The 17,065-nt window shown below is 42.5% G+C and overlaps 1 protein-coding gene across 1 annotated transcript in view; it reads left to right on the plus strand.

Moving 5' to 3' along the window:
- Window positions 1–17,065, plus strand: part of dnah5 (dynein, axonemal, heavy chain 5) — a gene marked incomplete at its 5' end in the record, with an annotated part of 161,185 nt that overhangs the window by 30,846 nt on the left and 113,274 nt on the right. The window contains 5 exons of the mRNA XM_081387820.1: window positions 4,799–5,014; window positions 7,775–7,882; window positions 7,968–8,053; window positions 8,567–8,888; window positions 9,190–9,396. Coding sequence (XP_081243946.1) covers window positions 4,799–5,014; window positions 7,775–7,882; window positions 7,968–8,053; window positions 8,567–8,888; window positions 9,190–9,396 — 939 coding nt within the window. The remainder of the gene's footprint in view (window positions 1–4,798; window positions 5,015–7,774; window positions 7,883–7,967; window positions 8,054–8,566; window positions 8,889–9,189; window positions 9,397–17,065) is intronic.

Here is a 17,065-nt window from a genome sequence, read left to right on the forward strand (position 1 = left end):
GGCGGTAAAAGCATAACCAGCGTAACGAAAGAGGGGCCGCACTAAGGGGGATGCAGAGATGTTGCTGCGTCTTTATATTAACATTCCTGATTGTTTGAATGATCAGCCCTTGGGGGCCCCCTTAAAATGCGGGGCCCCAGGCAATTGCCTGGCTTGCCTGCCCTATTAGAACACCTCTGCTTAAAATATGTCACTGCCATTGTTTTGTCTCAAGATGCACACCAGTTATGTTTTTGTTCCAAGGCACGTTTATAAAATCTACTTAAATGTCCTAAATGAACTAAGGTTTAATCCTGGCTTAATCGAAGCCCTGTTTGTGAAACCAGGCCTATATGTGCTAATATGATAGTGTGGTGTTATGTATAGCTATTTTAGCTTTCAACTTCAATGTCATGACCTCTGTGACTTTATTTGCAAAGTTACCAGAAATGGACATGATAGACATTATACCTAGAGAAATAGTCCTGCCTCAAAATGGATGATTTCAACATCTAGATTTAAACATCTTAATAAACTTTATTTACATTTTTTTCTACTAAAAAAGTAATTTAACAAATGCAAGCTTCACATTAAAGTGGCTTGCTTCATTTGCTTTTTTGTTCATCTGCTGAAACCTGCCTTTGAACACAACACATGGGGCCCTATTTTAACAATTGAAACGCACCACGCAAGTGCACTTAGGCGTGTCCGAATCCACTTTTGCTAGTTTAACGATAGGAAACATTTTCGGTGCACCCGGTGCATGGTCTAAAATGGTTGTCCCTATTCTCTTAATAAGTAATGGGTGTGTTTTGAGCGTGACGTGCAATAAACCAACCAGAGTTTCATCTCCCATTCCCTTTAAAAGCCAGTTGCGCTCGTGCCATGGCAGATTGCTATTTACATGGCAGAATTTGCAAGCGGAAAGACTGAACGATTCTCTAACGAGGTAACGGATAAGCTCTTGCGCAAGGTTAAAGCTTGCATGCAAACATGGCTTCAAAAACAAGAACATGGATGTGGTGCTTACCAACCATGGTTACACATAATAATACTTGACAAAGACACAGGGCAAACATGAGATCTTAAATACACGCAAGACTAATGACTGAATAAGACACACCTGTGCACAATGAACCAATCACAACATGACACATAAGACAAGGGAAGCACTAGACATGATGGCAAGGGAATCACATGACATGACTGTGACATGACTGTGACAAGAAACATGAAACAATAACCAAAACTAGACATTACAATCTTTATTTACACAATAATAATATTTTACATTGTAATCCTTTACAACTGATGCGTGTCCCTGTGTGTGTAATAAGCAGTGTACGCGCGTTGTGTACCCGCCTATAGGCGCATATTACTAATGTACCCTTTAAAGGTGAACTAAGTAACTTTTTTACCTTAACTGAACAGCTTCGGAGTCATTGGAATGGTTATATTACTTATTTCGGGTTAAATGGTGGTTGTTTCGCACCCCCCTGGTGCCCGTGAGCGGAAAATACACACTTGCAACTTTGAGCCGGTGGGCCGCCGCGTCAGGAAGTCTCGCGTGATATCAGGTCTCGCGATGTAAACAATTGCTTTACGGCCAAAAGAAATCTGCTAAAATGCTGTCATTATTGCGCTCCCTCACGCTGTCCGAACCCGAATGAAGAAGACGTTTTAAAGAATATCCCATCTACTTTGATGTCGTTGATCTACTAGCCTCTGGTGTCCGAGAATCGCCTACGAGTTTTTACAACAGTGCTGTCAAATATCTATTCCGAAGCTGTGGGGGGAGCTCTAGAGAGAAACCTGCGAGCAAAAAGCGAGAATACAGCGAAGAAATCCCGAAGTTACTGAGCCCCGCTTTAAATAACGAAAAAAATACTACGCAATTGACGTTAGACCAGGTTTTTGTTGGTCAATGTCGCAGTCTATTGCAATTGCCTCAAAATAGCAGCGCGCCAACAATGCAGCTGAACAAACCTCGTTTTCAGACCAGCACACCCATGGGCACACAAATGGGTGCAAATGCATTTGGTATTTAAACAATGTGGCGCAGGACGTGAAAATGATAACTGCGTCGGGCTGAAACTAGCAAAAAAACACTTGCATCATGCCTGGCGCCGCATTGCGCCAAATGTATAATAGGGCCCTTCAAGTGTAACTTTGCAGATTTTCAACCTGCTTTGTATTTTTACAATATCGATAGTATATGCAAAGGAACAGTTTTTACTCTCCATCCTACCTGGACGTAGAAATTCACTTTAATTTGTCACCAAAAGACTTTTGTCAGCTTCCAGGGCTTTCATGAAAACTATACTTCCACATTTTTGTATCCCCACCCACTGACAGTCGAATCGACAAAGGGTTATTAACAAAACAGTTATTGCCAGCAGTTATTGTATTAAGAAAACAGTTATTGCCAGCAGCCATTTCAACCTGTAGCCCAAGACTGGTTGCCTACTGAAGCTAAGCAGGGTTGAGCCTTGGAAAACTAGGTTGCTGCTGGAGGAAGTGTTAGTCAGGCCAGTAGCCTTACCCAGTGGTCTGTGTGGGTACTATGGGAACGAGAATACCAACGCCGCCGACACTGATAGTGTCTGGACCCCTCAAGGTTGTGTAGCTCACCCTGTGGTCTGTGTGGATGCTATGGGAACGAGAATACCAACGCCGCCGACACTGATAGTGTCTGGACCCCTCAAGGTTGTGTAGTGTGTACACACAAACACGAGAAAAGCCTCAGACATGAGCTTGGGATGTCGACTCAAGGGCTTGTGAGCCTGGAGTAAAATGAACATCCAAACATAAAATGTGATTAATCTGTGCGGAGAGGACCAGCCTGCCGCATCACGTACTTGTTGTAAGGGGGCACCTCTTGCCAAACCCCTGGAGCCCTAACTCCTAGTGGCAAAACTTGACCACCTGCCTCATAGGCTAGAGCGATAGCTTCCAACACCAAGTATGACATTGTTTGCTTTGTGGCCATCCCCGCCCCAAAACCATCTTCAGAGTCAGAAGTACTAGGTGTAAGGCACTAACTTTGTTAGTGTTAGTGTAAGGCACTAACTTTAGTGGTTCAAAAAGGGGTCTCAACTAGCCCCTCGAGGACTATGGCAAAGTCCCTGAACGGATCTTTGCTCTAACAGGAGGCCTCAGCCACATCACTTCACGGATGAGGCGGGTGATCAGCGGGTGCTTCCCAACCGGAGCCCTATCAATCCGGGAATGGCAAGCCGATATAGCGGCCACAAATACCTTGAGAGTAGCGGGGCATGCTAATAACTTTTCCTGCAGAAACTCTAGCACTGAAACAATCTGGCAGTGCACTGGTCTGCACGCAGAGTATACCACCTTTCAAAGACACCCCATTTAACGGGATATATCCTTCTTATGGAGGGAGCCCTAGTATTTATAATAGTCTGTACGACATCAGCTAGAAGACCAACATCCCTCAGTTGGTCCCCCTCAGGTGCCAAATGTGAAAGTTCCAAAGCTCAGGCTGGGGATGAAATATTGTCCACTGTGCTGAGAAGAAAAGGTCCCTCCTGTTTGGAATCACAGAAGGCAAGCCGTGGAGGAGGGATATTATCTCTGAGGACCAAATGCTGCCCGGCCAACAAGGAGCCATGAATAAGAGGCAAGACCCTTGTTGATTTGTTAGTTTATTAAAATAAAAATCTAGAAGTCGAAATCATCTAGAGCTGAATCCATGCATGTTGTATGTACTGTATGTGTGGGGTGACAAGGCTTGGCCAAATGGAAGAACCCGTTATTGATCCCCGAAAGCAAACCTCAGGAACTTCCTGTGTTGTGGCAGAATTTCTATATTAAAATATGCGTCCTTGAGGTGTATTGTGACAAACCAATGTTTGTGTTGAGTTTGAGACACAATTATTTTTTTAACTATAAACATTTTGAATGTTCCGAGAGAATTTTTCAGGGATGGAATAGCGGTGTCGTGAGGGTGTCGGGAAGGAGCTACTTAACATTTCTTTACATGCCCTGTCCCGGGAGGCTTTTCTCTCTTTTTCAGTAGGTCAGCCTGGTATGCCTGCCATTATGTGCAGAACACCAGCATGACCCGCTAACTGAAACGCCTTCCCTACCAGCATGAATGTTCTTCTGCACGGCTTGGTGAGGAGTGCTGACTTTTTAAGTGAAGATGAGCTTCCAGGAGAGATAGCCCATAAGCATTTCTTCCAACTGGGACATCATCATACAACCACATGCTCAAAGACGCGTGAAGAATAAGGTTTCCCCCATGAACGAGTTTACTCTCATGAAGGTCCTTGAAGAAGGGGAGAGACCGTCGCTGAGGCCCCTCCCCCTGACCACAGGACAGAAATTTTCTCTAACTTAGAGTGCTTGCTCTTTCTCTTGTGGCCAGTCTAGCTGTAATCTGGCCACTACACAAGTGACAACCTCGAGTAGCTAAACAAGTAGCTCAGCCAAACCGACTCTCGATATGGGAGATGAGCGCAAAGCACTTTAACAGAGAACAACTCACAGTGCTCACACTCGCCATGCTCAAACACTCAAAGCAGAGCTCATGCTTATCATAATCAGAGATGGGCCGTGAACACGGAGGCACGCATCTCCTGATTGTTTGCAACATGTTTTCCCATAAACATCAAAACAGCTTTTGAAAGAGATACACAAATAAGTTACTCAAAAGTAGTGATTAATTTTCTTTTGGGATGGGTAATGGAAAGGTAGTTGAAAATATTGATATATTGAATTTATTGATTGTTGTTTTAGAAAAAAGGTGTCTACATGAATAAAATATAAACACAAATATTTGTGTTCAATATTTCAGGAATACCAGAAGTATTTCCAAAAAACCAAGCAGAAGCTAGAGGAGAATCCATTGGAGCGCCAGTTTGACTTTAGCGAGATGTACATCTTTGGCAAGTTTGACACGTTTCAGCGACGGATGAACAAAATCCTAAACATGTTTAACACCATTACCACTTACAATGCCCTGCAGGACTCCAAAATTGAGGGACTGGAAACCATGGCAACCAGATTTCAGGTATAATGACTATGACTTAGTAATCAGTATTTTCTATTTTTAGGTTTGCAATGAAGACAAAAGAACATACCCAGAAATTATTGTAATTACTGAATTAAGGATAGGTTGTCTTCTTTAATGGCATATAAATGTTGAATTTGGATGAGGCATTTGTCAGTGAACTAAACGAACTGTATAACCTGAGATTTAATTAAAGGTAGTCAAACACCTCATTCTGTGCAGCCACTGTAAGATATTCTCAAGAACTATATTATACACAATAGGGGGTATAATTAGACTTTATTAAGATGATTGTAATGTGCTGTTCATAATGGTGATGTGTAAGTCTCCTAGGGTGAATATTGTTAAAGTGAGACACTTTTGAATATTTTGCAATTTGCCATTGCTGTAGTTCTCCAATTATTAGTATGAACTTAATCCAGATTTCCAGTATGGGAAGATTATACACATAAGGATAAATAACTGCTTCTCATATAAAAATAAAAATAAATCATCAATTGTGATCAAATTTGATTCAATATAAGCATTTTCCTTTACTGTAATTAGCATTGTTAACATAAGTGGTATTTGTTCTATCTGCTGCCTCTTGTGGACAGACTGCAGATATGCAGACAAAATGGGAGGTAACTGTAATGGAATAACTTATTTTTAATATAGTACATGTCTCATTATGAAGTGTTAACCAGTATGGGTTGTGAACTAAAGCCATAACTTGAACTTAAAAGTAGAAACTGTCCTTTCACAATGATCTGACTTCAGTATTGTGGTTATTTTTTTTATAATGATGAATTCTGTGATTTTGGCTGGCAGGCTGGTCTTGGATTTGCATGAAAGGGCAAATGTTACCTGTAGCTTTAACCTAGTATTGTCATACTGTGAGTCCATTAACATTCATTGCATCTCTTTATTCCAGTCACAAGTTTATTTATTCACTCTCATTTTTTGTGTCCATGGAAACAAAGTTCAGACCCAGAGGGCTCCATGCTCCTGGAGGAGAACTGAATAATTGAACAAAAGCTGATAGAGATCTATTGCTAACTCCTGTTCTTTGTGAAAGTTGACAGTCGGAGTCAATTAATATTTTACAACAAACTGCTCCTCTGGGCATTTAAGGTGTTCTTGTACACACAGCTGAATGTTGTTGTAGAAAATTACTGAATATTTATCTTTCCAACTGGGAATGCTTTTGGTAAAGATCTGCTCATGGATGTTTTATCAAGAGCCATTACAGGAATCCTTCACTCAAAAATTAATATTCTGTCACCATTTATTCTCATATTATCTCATACCACTTATTCTCATATTATTCTAAGCCCATACAACTTTAATTCTTTTATGGAACAGAAGACATTTTCTGGAAGACTCATGCTGCTCTTTCCTTAGCAAGGAAAGCATATTCCACGGACTATACATTTCCATAATGGCACCATAAAAGTAGTCTAGAAGTCTTTATTGAAAATTGTGCCCTCTAAATATGTCATACAGTATATACAGTTGTGCTACATGACATCAATAATGCCTACGGCTTTCATGTGTCTCACACTATCACATGGGTTAAGAAGACTTGGAATTTAGCACACACTCTGAATGGACTACTTTTATAGTTCTTTTTAGTCCTTTAAGATAGCCACTGGATACTGGGTTTGTTTTATGAAAGAAAAAAAAAAACAGTGTTAGCATTAAAAAAAAAAAATAATAATAATTAATTAATGACATATGGGTGAAGAAAGGATGACAGAATAACATATTTTTGTTTTAGGTGAACAATTCCTATTCCATATTTTGATAATTCTATAAATAAAACATTTTATGGGCAAAGAAGAAAAAAGGGCCAAGCCCAAAATGGCTAAACACTAAGCTTTTAATAGTCTTAACCACAAATTATTGGTCTGGAAATTAACAAATTTGAAGCAAATGTGCTACTTAAAAAGCCATTGCTGACTCAAAAACATCAAAGACAGAATGAAGTTTTGGCAAAATATGGGAAGTTGTGTGTGGAGTGATGAATTACAATGAAACAAGAGTTGCATGGTGATGCTCCAGAGAAATGTCTTCACAAATCTGCTGAGAAATATATAATAATAAATGCATCTTTAGCACAGTGAAGCAGGGAGGAGGAGGTGTCAGTATTTAGAGAGCCTTTTTCGCTGCTGTGAAAAGTCATTTAATGCTTTGGAGAACAAGAGAATATTGCAGAATGGCTTGCTTCCCTCAAATGAAAAGTTGTTTTCTAAAGAAGAATGATCAGATGTTATTTTTCAACAAGACAATGCTCCAAGAAGCCACCAAGAAGTGGCTTGAGAACAAATCCATCAGGCTCATGGTTTTGGCCTGGTCAGAGTTCAAATTTGAACAATATAGTGACTATTTGGTCTCACATTAAACTCAAACAAACTGGGAGACACTTTTCAACTACTCATGAAACTGTTTAAAGCCATCAACATTGAGTGGGACAACACTGAATCTTTTTCCCGTTTGTAAAAAGCTGTCTGCTTTGGGGAAGTTGGGGAAGGCTATTTCATATAGGCTAAGTTACTTTATCTACAGTATTTGTGCAATTCTTACTAATTTCCCGAACAGTGATTTGTGAATAAATGGTTAAGACCATTAAAAGACCACTATTGATTTATTTTTTTGCCATTTTTGTTTTGGCCAATGTTTCTTTTATGGTTTATTTTTTTGGCGGCGTGTATGGGAGTGCATGTATAAATCAGCTGACAGCTGTTTGTTTCTTTTTTATTACTAATTATGTATGTCCAGGCCATTGTGTTGACCATGAAGAAAAAACAGTACCGTTTCCTGGACCAAAGAAGGACTGACTTTGATCAGGACTATGATGAATTTTGTAAACAAACTAGTGAACTACATGTAAGTATGTTTTTAGTTTTGTAAAAAAAAAATCAGTTGAATTTGTTTAAAACGATTCCTTATGCTCTTAAATATTTCTTTCTAGACCCAACTGAAAACTTTCATGGACAACACCTTTGACAAAATTCAAAATACTGAGCGTGCTTTATATGTGCTCAAGAAATTTGAAAGGTAATATCTTTTTTTATATATATCATTTAAAAGTTTGGGGTTGGTAAGATTTTTATTTTATATTTAATTCTGTTGCTGCACTTATTTAATCAAAATGACTATGTAACAATGTAATATTGTTCAATTGTATTGCAATTTTAAATAACTGTTTTCTATTGAATACATTTTAAAATGCAACTTATTCCTCTGATTGCAAAAGAGTCCCATGATCTTTCGCACATTCTAATTTGCTAAGTTGGTGCTTAAGAAACAGTTCTTATTATTATCACAGTTGAAAATGGTTGTGTTGTTTAATATGTTTTGTGGAAAACATGATGACATGATTTTTTTCAGGTTTTTTGATGAATAAAAAGTTAAAACGAACAGCACTTATTTGGAATAGAATTTTTTGGAGACAATGTCAAAAGTCTTTCATGTCAATTTTGATACATTAATATATCTTTGCTCAACGAAGTAATTCATTTATTTCAACAATTGCTGATTGCTAATTACTAATTTTTTCATATTCACCAGGCTTGGCATCCCAGACTTGGGCATCAGTGAGAAATACCAGAAGATTCTGCAAAACTTTGGCAGGGACATTGAGATGATCTCTCGAATTTACACCAAACAGAAGACAGAACCCCCCATTGCTCCAGACCTCCCTCCGATCGCAGGGAAGATCATGTGGGCTCGGCAGCTGTACAGCCGCATCCAGGAGCCCATGGATCTTTTCCAGCAGCTGCCTGGGATACTCAGCACCCCAGATGCCAAGCCCATCATTCGAAATTACAATCGGGTGGCCAAGGTCTTGCTGGAGTTTGAGGTGCTTTATCATCAGAGCTGGATGGCACAGGTCAGTTGTCTTGTCAATTCAAAGTAAGGTACTGTTGACTAGCCTACTTGATTTAGCTTTTTTGGCGCTTTGCTCATGTGCCACTTTCACTTATTGATGCCTTTGAAAAAATAATTTTCTTATCCTGTAAATGTTCATATATTTACATTTCTTCCCTTTTTAGATTATATCTTCTTTTTTGATATATATTTCAAGAAATCAATTCTGGTCAGCTTTTAATAAGTACACTAATACAATTAATTAAAGTTTTATCTTTATGTTTCAACATAACGACCAATCATATTTATATATCTTTCTATAGACTGAGGCAGTTAAATTGGGTCTGCAAGCCTCTTTACTGGTCAAGAGTCCAGAAACTGGGGAGCTGCATGTGAACTTTGACCCCCAGATCCTGACCCAGATTCGAGAGACAGACTGCATGCTAGGAATGGGACTTGAGATTCCACCCTTTGCAGCCATCTTGCAGCGGAAAAAGGATGTTTTCAAAAAGAACTACAATAAACTTCAGGTATCTATGTTGTACATATATCCTTGTTGTACAACACAATGCACTACGTCAATGCACTGAATTCCCTTCAGAAAACATAGCATCCCATTATAGAAAATAATAGCATCCATTACCACATCTATTAATGTTGTACACGATTAATTGCTAAAGTACCAATTAAGCCACAGCATACACAACTACAGTGCACTATTCCTCTTGATTAAAGGGATAGGTACATACATGAAAATTATGTCATCATTTACTCACCCTCATATCACTCCAAACACATAAGACTTCCTTCAGTTTTGGAACAAAATTACGATATTTTTAATATCGTCTTAATTTTGTCCATCCATTGAATAAAAAAAAAATAAAAAATTAAATTAATGAAGACATTTTAACAGTAATCCATATGGATGAAGCGATTTAATCCAACTATTCTGAAGAGACAGAGTGTGTTTAATATTCACAAATAAACGTTGATCAATGCACATACATAGAGCCAGTGTTATTCTTGTATCATTAAGGTACTATTATAGTTTGTATAAATATGTTGAATTATTTATTTATTTATTTATTTATTTATTTATTTATTTATTTATTTATTTATTTATTTATTTATTTATTTATTTATTTTAATTTAATTTGTTTCAGTTTTTTGTTTTTTGTCTTTAATATGCCATATGCAGGTGCTAATGGATCCAAGGTTGTATCTCGTAAATTACCCCACTAATAATGCCCGGAATGGTACCAAACGTCTACAGTAGTACAAATAGGTTCTGTACTCATAAAACGGGGCATTGGAAAGTTTGTAAGTACATCAGGAGTTTATTTAAATAACACTTGCCTGATGGCTTTAGCTGATTTGGGAAAAGCCCATAAAAGTCCTGGCTGAAAACTGACCATACTGTCGCAAAGGGGACGTTCAACCACGTTGTGTTATGACGTCACGCACATGGTGGAGTAATATCTTCTTATAATGAATCTGTTAGAGATCGAATTAATGCTAGTTTTTTATTTTTTTTTTGCTATAAATTACAGACATAGCATCTGAGGACTATTTCTCATTTTTCTCAGTTATTTTGCTTTATTTCCAGATTCAATCATAGGCTCGTTCTTACGTAGTAGAGTATGTTCACACATGCGCACTCTTCAAAAGCGGTGCTTTAAATCTCTTGACAAACTAAAAGACGTAAATGACATTTGTATGTATTCTAAATAAAAGAAACAGATTGTACTGAATGTCAGCTTGCTTATTTTGCTCAAGATAAGGAACCACAGGTCGAGAGCTGTCATTCCAACCACACAACTTTGCGATGCTGTTTGCGAATGTTCGTTGGAACCATGGTTTTGAGAACGTACTCGGTTACTAACGTAACCTCGGTTCTCTCTAGAGAGAGGAACGAGTACTGCGTAGAATACGCTAGGGGAAAATCCTTTTCCACGAGAATACTGAAGCCAAAAAATTATCCTTTAATTTTGTATTAATGTAAAACGCGTTGCGGCAGCATACAGACATAGGCGAGGCAGCTCGCGCGCCTATTGGCTGGTCTGCTGGCAACTGCTTAAGCCTATCGAGCGAGACCTAGAGTGACGTCAGACCCAATGAGGGCGCTTCGCGCCCTCTGCGTCACGTCCCGCCGAAACGGGCGTGGCTTAGGTCTATAAATACCGCTCGCAGGCATTATATCTCTGGTTTTTCATAGTCGAAGCAACCAGAGCGCGTGCAAGCACGGCAGGATACGCAGTACTCGTTCCTCTCTCTAGAGAGAACAGAGGTTACGTTAGTAACCGAGTACGTTCTCTTACGAGAGATACTCTCGTACTGCGTAGAATACGCTAGGGGAACCTACTGTAAAACGCCGTGCGTGCTGGGATCTGATACCATAGACTCAAGGGCGACAGCCCGGAGTTCATACAGTACATAATCACCCAGGGGACTCACAGGGAATCCTGGAAGAGAGGGGGGTTAGCCACTATCTTCCTTATAGCAGTATAGAGCAAGGATTGCAATACTCAATAGCTGCATAACTGACAGCGCCAGTTATGAGATTTTGGCCATACTAGACCGACAGTAGTCTGGCCTGTAGTGCGGGAACCTCTAGGTTGTAAAACCTAATAAATGTAGACGGAGAGGCCCAGCCTGCCGCCATACAAATATCTTACAAGGCAATCCCACTTGACCATGCCCACGATGAAGCCATGCTTCTCGTGGAGTGCGCTTTGACACCCAGCGGGCACTGCATGCCCTTGGTTGTGTAAGCTAGCGCTATTGCGTCCACTACCCATCTGGATAGGGTCTGTTTCGAAGCGGCTAGTCCCTTAGAACGCCCGCTGAACGAAACAAAGAGCCGCTCCGTCTGTCTGAAAACAGACGAGCGAGACACATAAGCTCTTAACGCCCTGACTGGGCAAAGGGAGCTTTCGTCCATATTTCCTTCAGTGACCGGCAGGGCAGACAGGGAAATGACCTGTGCTCTGAACGGTGTATTGAGGGATTTAGGAACATAACCGTGCTTAGGTTTGAGTATAACTCTAGAGTCATTCGGCCCAAATTCCATGCACGTCGCGCTTACTGAGAGCGCGTGTAAGTCCCCTATGCGCTTTACTGAAGCGAGAGCCAGAAGAAACGCCGTCTTGAAAGACAGGTGTTTAAGATCAATCTCCTGCAAGGGCTCAAATGGATGACCTTTCATGGCTTCCAGTACCGTAGAAAGGTCCCATATAGGGACTGTGGGAGGTCTGGGAGGATTCAGTCTCTTAGCTCCACGAAGGAAGCGAATAACTAAATCATTCCTTCCAATAGACTGGCCGAGCGTGGTCGAAGAGAACACTGCTATGGCCGCTACATAGACTTTGAGCGTGGAGGGGGACCTGCCCTTATCCAACAGCTCCTGTAGGAAGGAAAGAACCTCCGTCACACCGCAATGCAGGGGTGACACACCACGAGCTGTGCACCAGCTAGAGAACACTGACCATTTTGAGGCATAGAGACGTCGCGTAGACGGAGCTCTGGCCTGTGTGATAGTGTTTAGCACTCCCTGTGGGAGGTCAGCGGGTACCCGTTGATGGCCCACACATGGAGGGACCACAGCTCTGGGTGAGGATGCCAAATCGAGCCGTTGGCTTGAGAGAGGAGATTCCTCCTCAGAGGCACTGGCCACGGGGCGGTAACTGCATCACAATTGGGAACCAAGGTTGGCTCATCCAAAGTGGGGCTACAAGCAGCACTGAGCATCCTTCTTCCCTGACCCGTTCTACCACCTGAGTCAGGAGGGAGACGGGGGGAAAAGCGTAGAGAGGACGGCGAGGCCACTCGTGGGTCAGCGCGTCCTTGCTCTCCGAGAACAATTCTTGACAGTGAGCGTTTTCCTGAGACGCGAACAGGTCTACTTCCGCTCTGCCGAATTTCTTCCACAGCAGCTGGACTGTCTGTGGGTGCAAAGACCATTCTCCTGTCGGAACTTGCTTCCTGGACAGTCTGTCTGGTCCTATGTTTAGGAGCCCTGGCACGTGCGCTGCTCTCAGCGAGAGCAGGTTGCTGCGGGCCCATATCAGGAGGCGCCTGGTTAGCCTGTACAGAGACAGGGACCTGAGGCCCTGAGATTTATGTAGGACACCACTGAGACGTTGTCTGAACGTATTAGCACGTGGTGTCCCTGTATGAGGGGACAAAACGAGGGCTTGGAACCAGAGGGGCGTAAGTGGCATTTGACAAACTTTACAGGAGAGCCAAAACAAAATTTTGACCACACTTCAATCAACTGTATTTATTAACCTTCATCCACAACATTGCAACCACATACATACTTATCTGAGTAAGTTCTTAAGTGAACATATTATGGCATATTAACACGATGAACATATTCTAAAACCTTGCAAAATCTTGAAAATATGGCAAAAACATCAAATACGCCTTTTTGGCACCAAACATTTCCAATGCTTCTAAAGAAAAATAGGGCGTATCTGCTAATCAATGCAGAATGATTGGTCAAAACATTGGTTAAAAACACTCTAACTTCATAACTTTTCATTTTATTTAAAATACTGTATACATAGTCATTTAATTTCATCATTTCAAACTGTTTAACATTTCATTTCTAACCGTTTAATTTCAATTCTCATTTATGAGTTCACATTCATGTCAAACAGTTTAACATTTAATTTCAAACAGTTTAATTTCAATTTTTATTCATGAGTTCACATTAATGCATTTCATTTAAAACAGTTTAACATTTAATTTCAAACAGTTTAATTTCTCTTGTTTATTACACATTTCACTTTTTAGTTCACTTTAGTTGAATAAAAATTTTAATTAAACGGTTGGAAATTAAATGTTAAACAATTTGAAATGATGAAATTAAATGACTATGTATACAGTATTTTAAATAAAATGAAAAGTTATGAAGTTAGAGTGTTTTTAACCAATGTTTTGACCAATCATTTCTGCATTGATCAGCAGATACGCCCTATTTTTCTTTAGAAGAATTGGAAATGTTTGGTGCCAAAAAGGCGTATTTGATGTTTTTGCCATATTTTCAAGATTTTGCAAGGTTTTAGAATATGTTCATCGTGTTAATATGCCATAATATGTTCACTTAAGAACTTACTCATATAAGTATGTATGTGGTTGCAATGTTGTGGATGAAGGTTAATAAATGCAGTTGATTGAAGTGTGGTCAAAATTTTGTTTTGGCTCTCCTGTAAAGTTGGTCAAATGCCACTTGCGCCCTTCTGGCTCCAAACAATGTGTAGGCCATACATGTATTTTTTAGAGCCAGAAGGGCGTAAGTGGACATACGCCCCTCTGGCTCCAAACAATGCTCAAACTTTTGTGTTAGGTCTTTGTTGTTTCGTTGCTTTATTCAATACAGGTTGATTTCTGATGCGTCTTTTTGGCACAACTAGATAGAGCTCATCAAGACCTTTAATTTGATATATAGAACTCATTTTCGCCCAAAATGCCACTTACGCCCCTCTGGTTCCAAGCCCTCGAAAAGCGCGTGAGCGCTTTGCTCACTGCCAGCATTTCGAGGCAGTTGATATGTAAGAGCATCTCCCGCTTTGACCATAGGCCAAAAAATGGTCTGCCCTCGAGCAGCGCTCCCCATCCCGAGGTGGATGCGTCCGTGGACACCACCATCACTCTCGAGGAAGTCCCCAGGCTTACACCTGATTGGTACCAGTCTTTTGCCTCCCAAGGTTTCAAAGCTGCAATGCATGCTTGATTGACCTTGACGCGAAGCTGACCGGAGGCCCACGCTGAGCGTGGTACTCTCTTTCTGAGCCAGAACTGCAGTGGGCGCATGCGCAGAAGGCCCAACTGGAGAACTGAAGATGCTGAGGCCATCAGACCGAGCATCCTTTGAAAAGCTTCAAGAAGGACTATCACGCCGCAGCGGAACGAGCCGGCTGCGCGCCGAATGTCCAGTGTGCGCTGAGATGACAGGCGTGCTGTCATTAGCAGCGAGTTCAGCTCTATTCCTAGAAAAGATATAATCTGTCTGGGGAAAAGCGAGCTCTTTTCCCAGTTCACTGCGAGACCGAGATTCTCGAGGTGATCGAGTAAAATGGTCCTGTGCTCTACGAGCTCTGAGTGAGATTGGGCTAGAATCAGCCAGTCGTCCAGATAGTTCAGCACTCGTATGCCCCGTATCTGAGGGGTGCGAGCGCTGCATCCATGCACTTCGTAAATGTACGGGGTGCCAGGGACAAGCCGAAAGGACTGTGTACTGATATGCCTGGCCCTCGAAGGCGAATCTCAAAAATCGCCTGTGACGTGACGCTATCTGTATTTGAAAATACGCGTCTTTTAGATCTATTGACACAAACCAGTCCCCCTGGCGGACGTGCGCAAGGATTTTTCTGGTTGTGAGCATCCTGATCTGGCGCTTCATAAGCGCTCTGTTCAACTGCCGCAGATCTAGTATGGGTCTGAGACCCCCGTCTTTTTTGGGCACCAGGAAGTATCTGCTGTAAAGCCCCCCCTCGCTTTGAGCTTGAGATAGGGGTTCTATAGCCCCTTTGCTCAACAGTTTCAAAATTTTGGCTCGAAGTAGATGGGCTACTTTCGATTCTACCGTGGTCTCGACGCGCGCCATGAAGCGGCGAGGGCGTCGGCGAAACTGCAGCGAATAGCCTCCTTTTATGATGTTCAGCACCCATCTCGAAAACCCCGGGAAGCTTTTCCCACGCAGGTGCGCGAGTAGCTAGGGGCCGGATGTGAAGCGCGCTCTGATCGGCTCACGATACAGCGGCTTTTGCGTGCTGTGACATAAGCGTCGCGCTCATGACATCTGAGGCAGGGGGCGCGCTGATAACAGCGGGCAGAATGCCCGCGCTCGACTCCTCCGCAGTGTTTAGCTGAGAGGAGGAGGGCTGGGCTAGTTTCATGTCTGTGTGTGGGCGTGTCTCCCGTGTGACACCGGTCTCCCGTGTGACAAAACCTAGGATTCCGCCACTGAGCCACAGGGGGGAAACACAAAGGCTTTCAGATGCACGAGCATATAAAAGAGCGCCAACATGTTTTCTTCGGCGTTTGCTTGCAGGCGTGCGTGTATAAAAAACAGGCACGTTTGCTGCAGTATAGACATTTCCAGTCGCCTGATCAGGGAACTGAGACATGTGTGAGAAATGAGGTCAGTCCGGTCTCGACGGGACTGTAAACACTTTTCTCCTTTCGCCAGTGACGCACGGGAACCATAGAAACGGTGTCTGGATGCAGGCGAGCGGGTTGTACAACGCGCTCGTCGGCTGCAAAATGCACGTCTGCAGTCGCCTTCCAGGGAACTGACAGAACGAAGCATTGGCGGCATAATTTATCTGCCGTTAGACCGGGATTCGAACACCGGTCTCCCGTGTGAAAAAACCTTGGATTCCGCCACTGAGCCACAGGGGGGAAACACAAAGGCTTTCAGATGCACGAGCATATGAAAGAGCGTCAACATGTTTTCTTCGGCGTTTGCTTGCAGGCGTGCGTGTATTAAACAGGCACGTTTGCTGCAGTATAGACACTTCCAGTCGCCTGATCAGGGAACTGAGACGTGTGCGAGAAATGAGTTCAGTCCGGTCTCGACGGGACTGTAAACACTTTTCTCCTTTCGCCGGTGAGAGACGCATGACGGTCCGCTCCAGACATCCCCTGTGAACGGTGCGGTTGCGCGGCTCGAACAGAGGGCGAGCAGGTATCATCCCCCAAGCAGGCAAGGCAAGCGAGCGAACCGGCGAGCTTTGCGGCTTGGAAGGACGGAGGAGCAGTCTCGGAGAAGGATGCCCGGTGAGTCCTCAGAGTCACCATAGGCAGTACCTAGCTCGCAGTGAGGGCAGTCGCCGTCAGCGAGCGCGAGAACTGCGTGATCCTCAGGAAAGGGGCGTCTTGAAAAAAAAGAGCCTGCTCTGTTCGCCGGCTCTTTTAGTGCAATGAGAGTGTGTGTCGCGGCGGCGAGCACACACACAAGGCATAGTAAAAGAGAAAAAGGATACAGCACCGGATAGCGCAGCAGGAAGGCGATGAAGGCGGCGCGGCCAGCAGCTTCTCGACTCGTCCCGCTGAAGTGCTTCTTCAACAGCGCGGCTTCTTCTCGGATCCAGCGATGTGAGTTGCTTCGCTGAAGGATGAAAAATCAGAGATATAATGCTTGCGAGCGGTATTTATAGACCTAAGCCACGCCCGTTTCGGCGGGACGTGACG

This window comes from Scardinius erythrophthalmus (assembly GCF_964197995.2).
Source record: "Scardinius erythrophthalmus genome assembly, chromosome: 16".
Classification (NCBI taxonomy): domain Eukaryota; kingdom Metazoa; phylum Chordata; class Actinopteri; order Cypriniformes; family Leuciscidae; genus Scardinius; species Scardinius erythrophthalmus.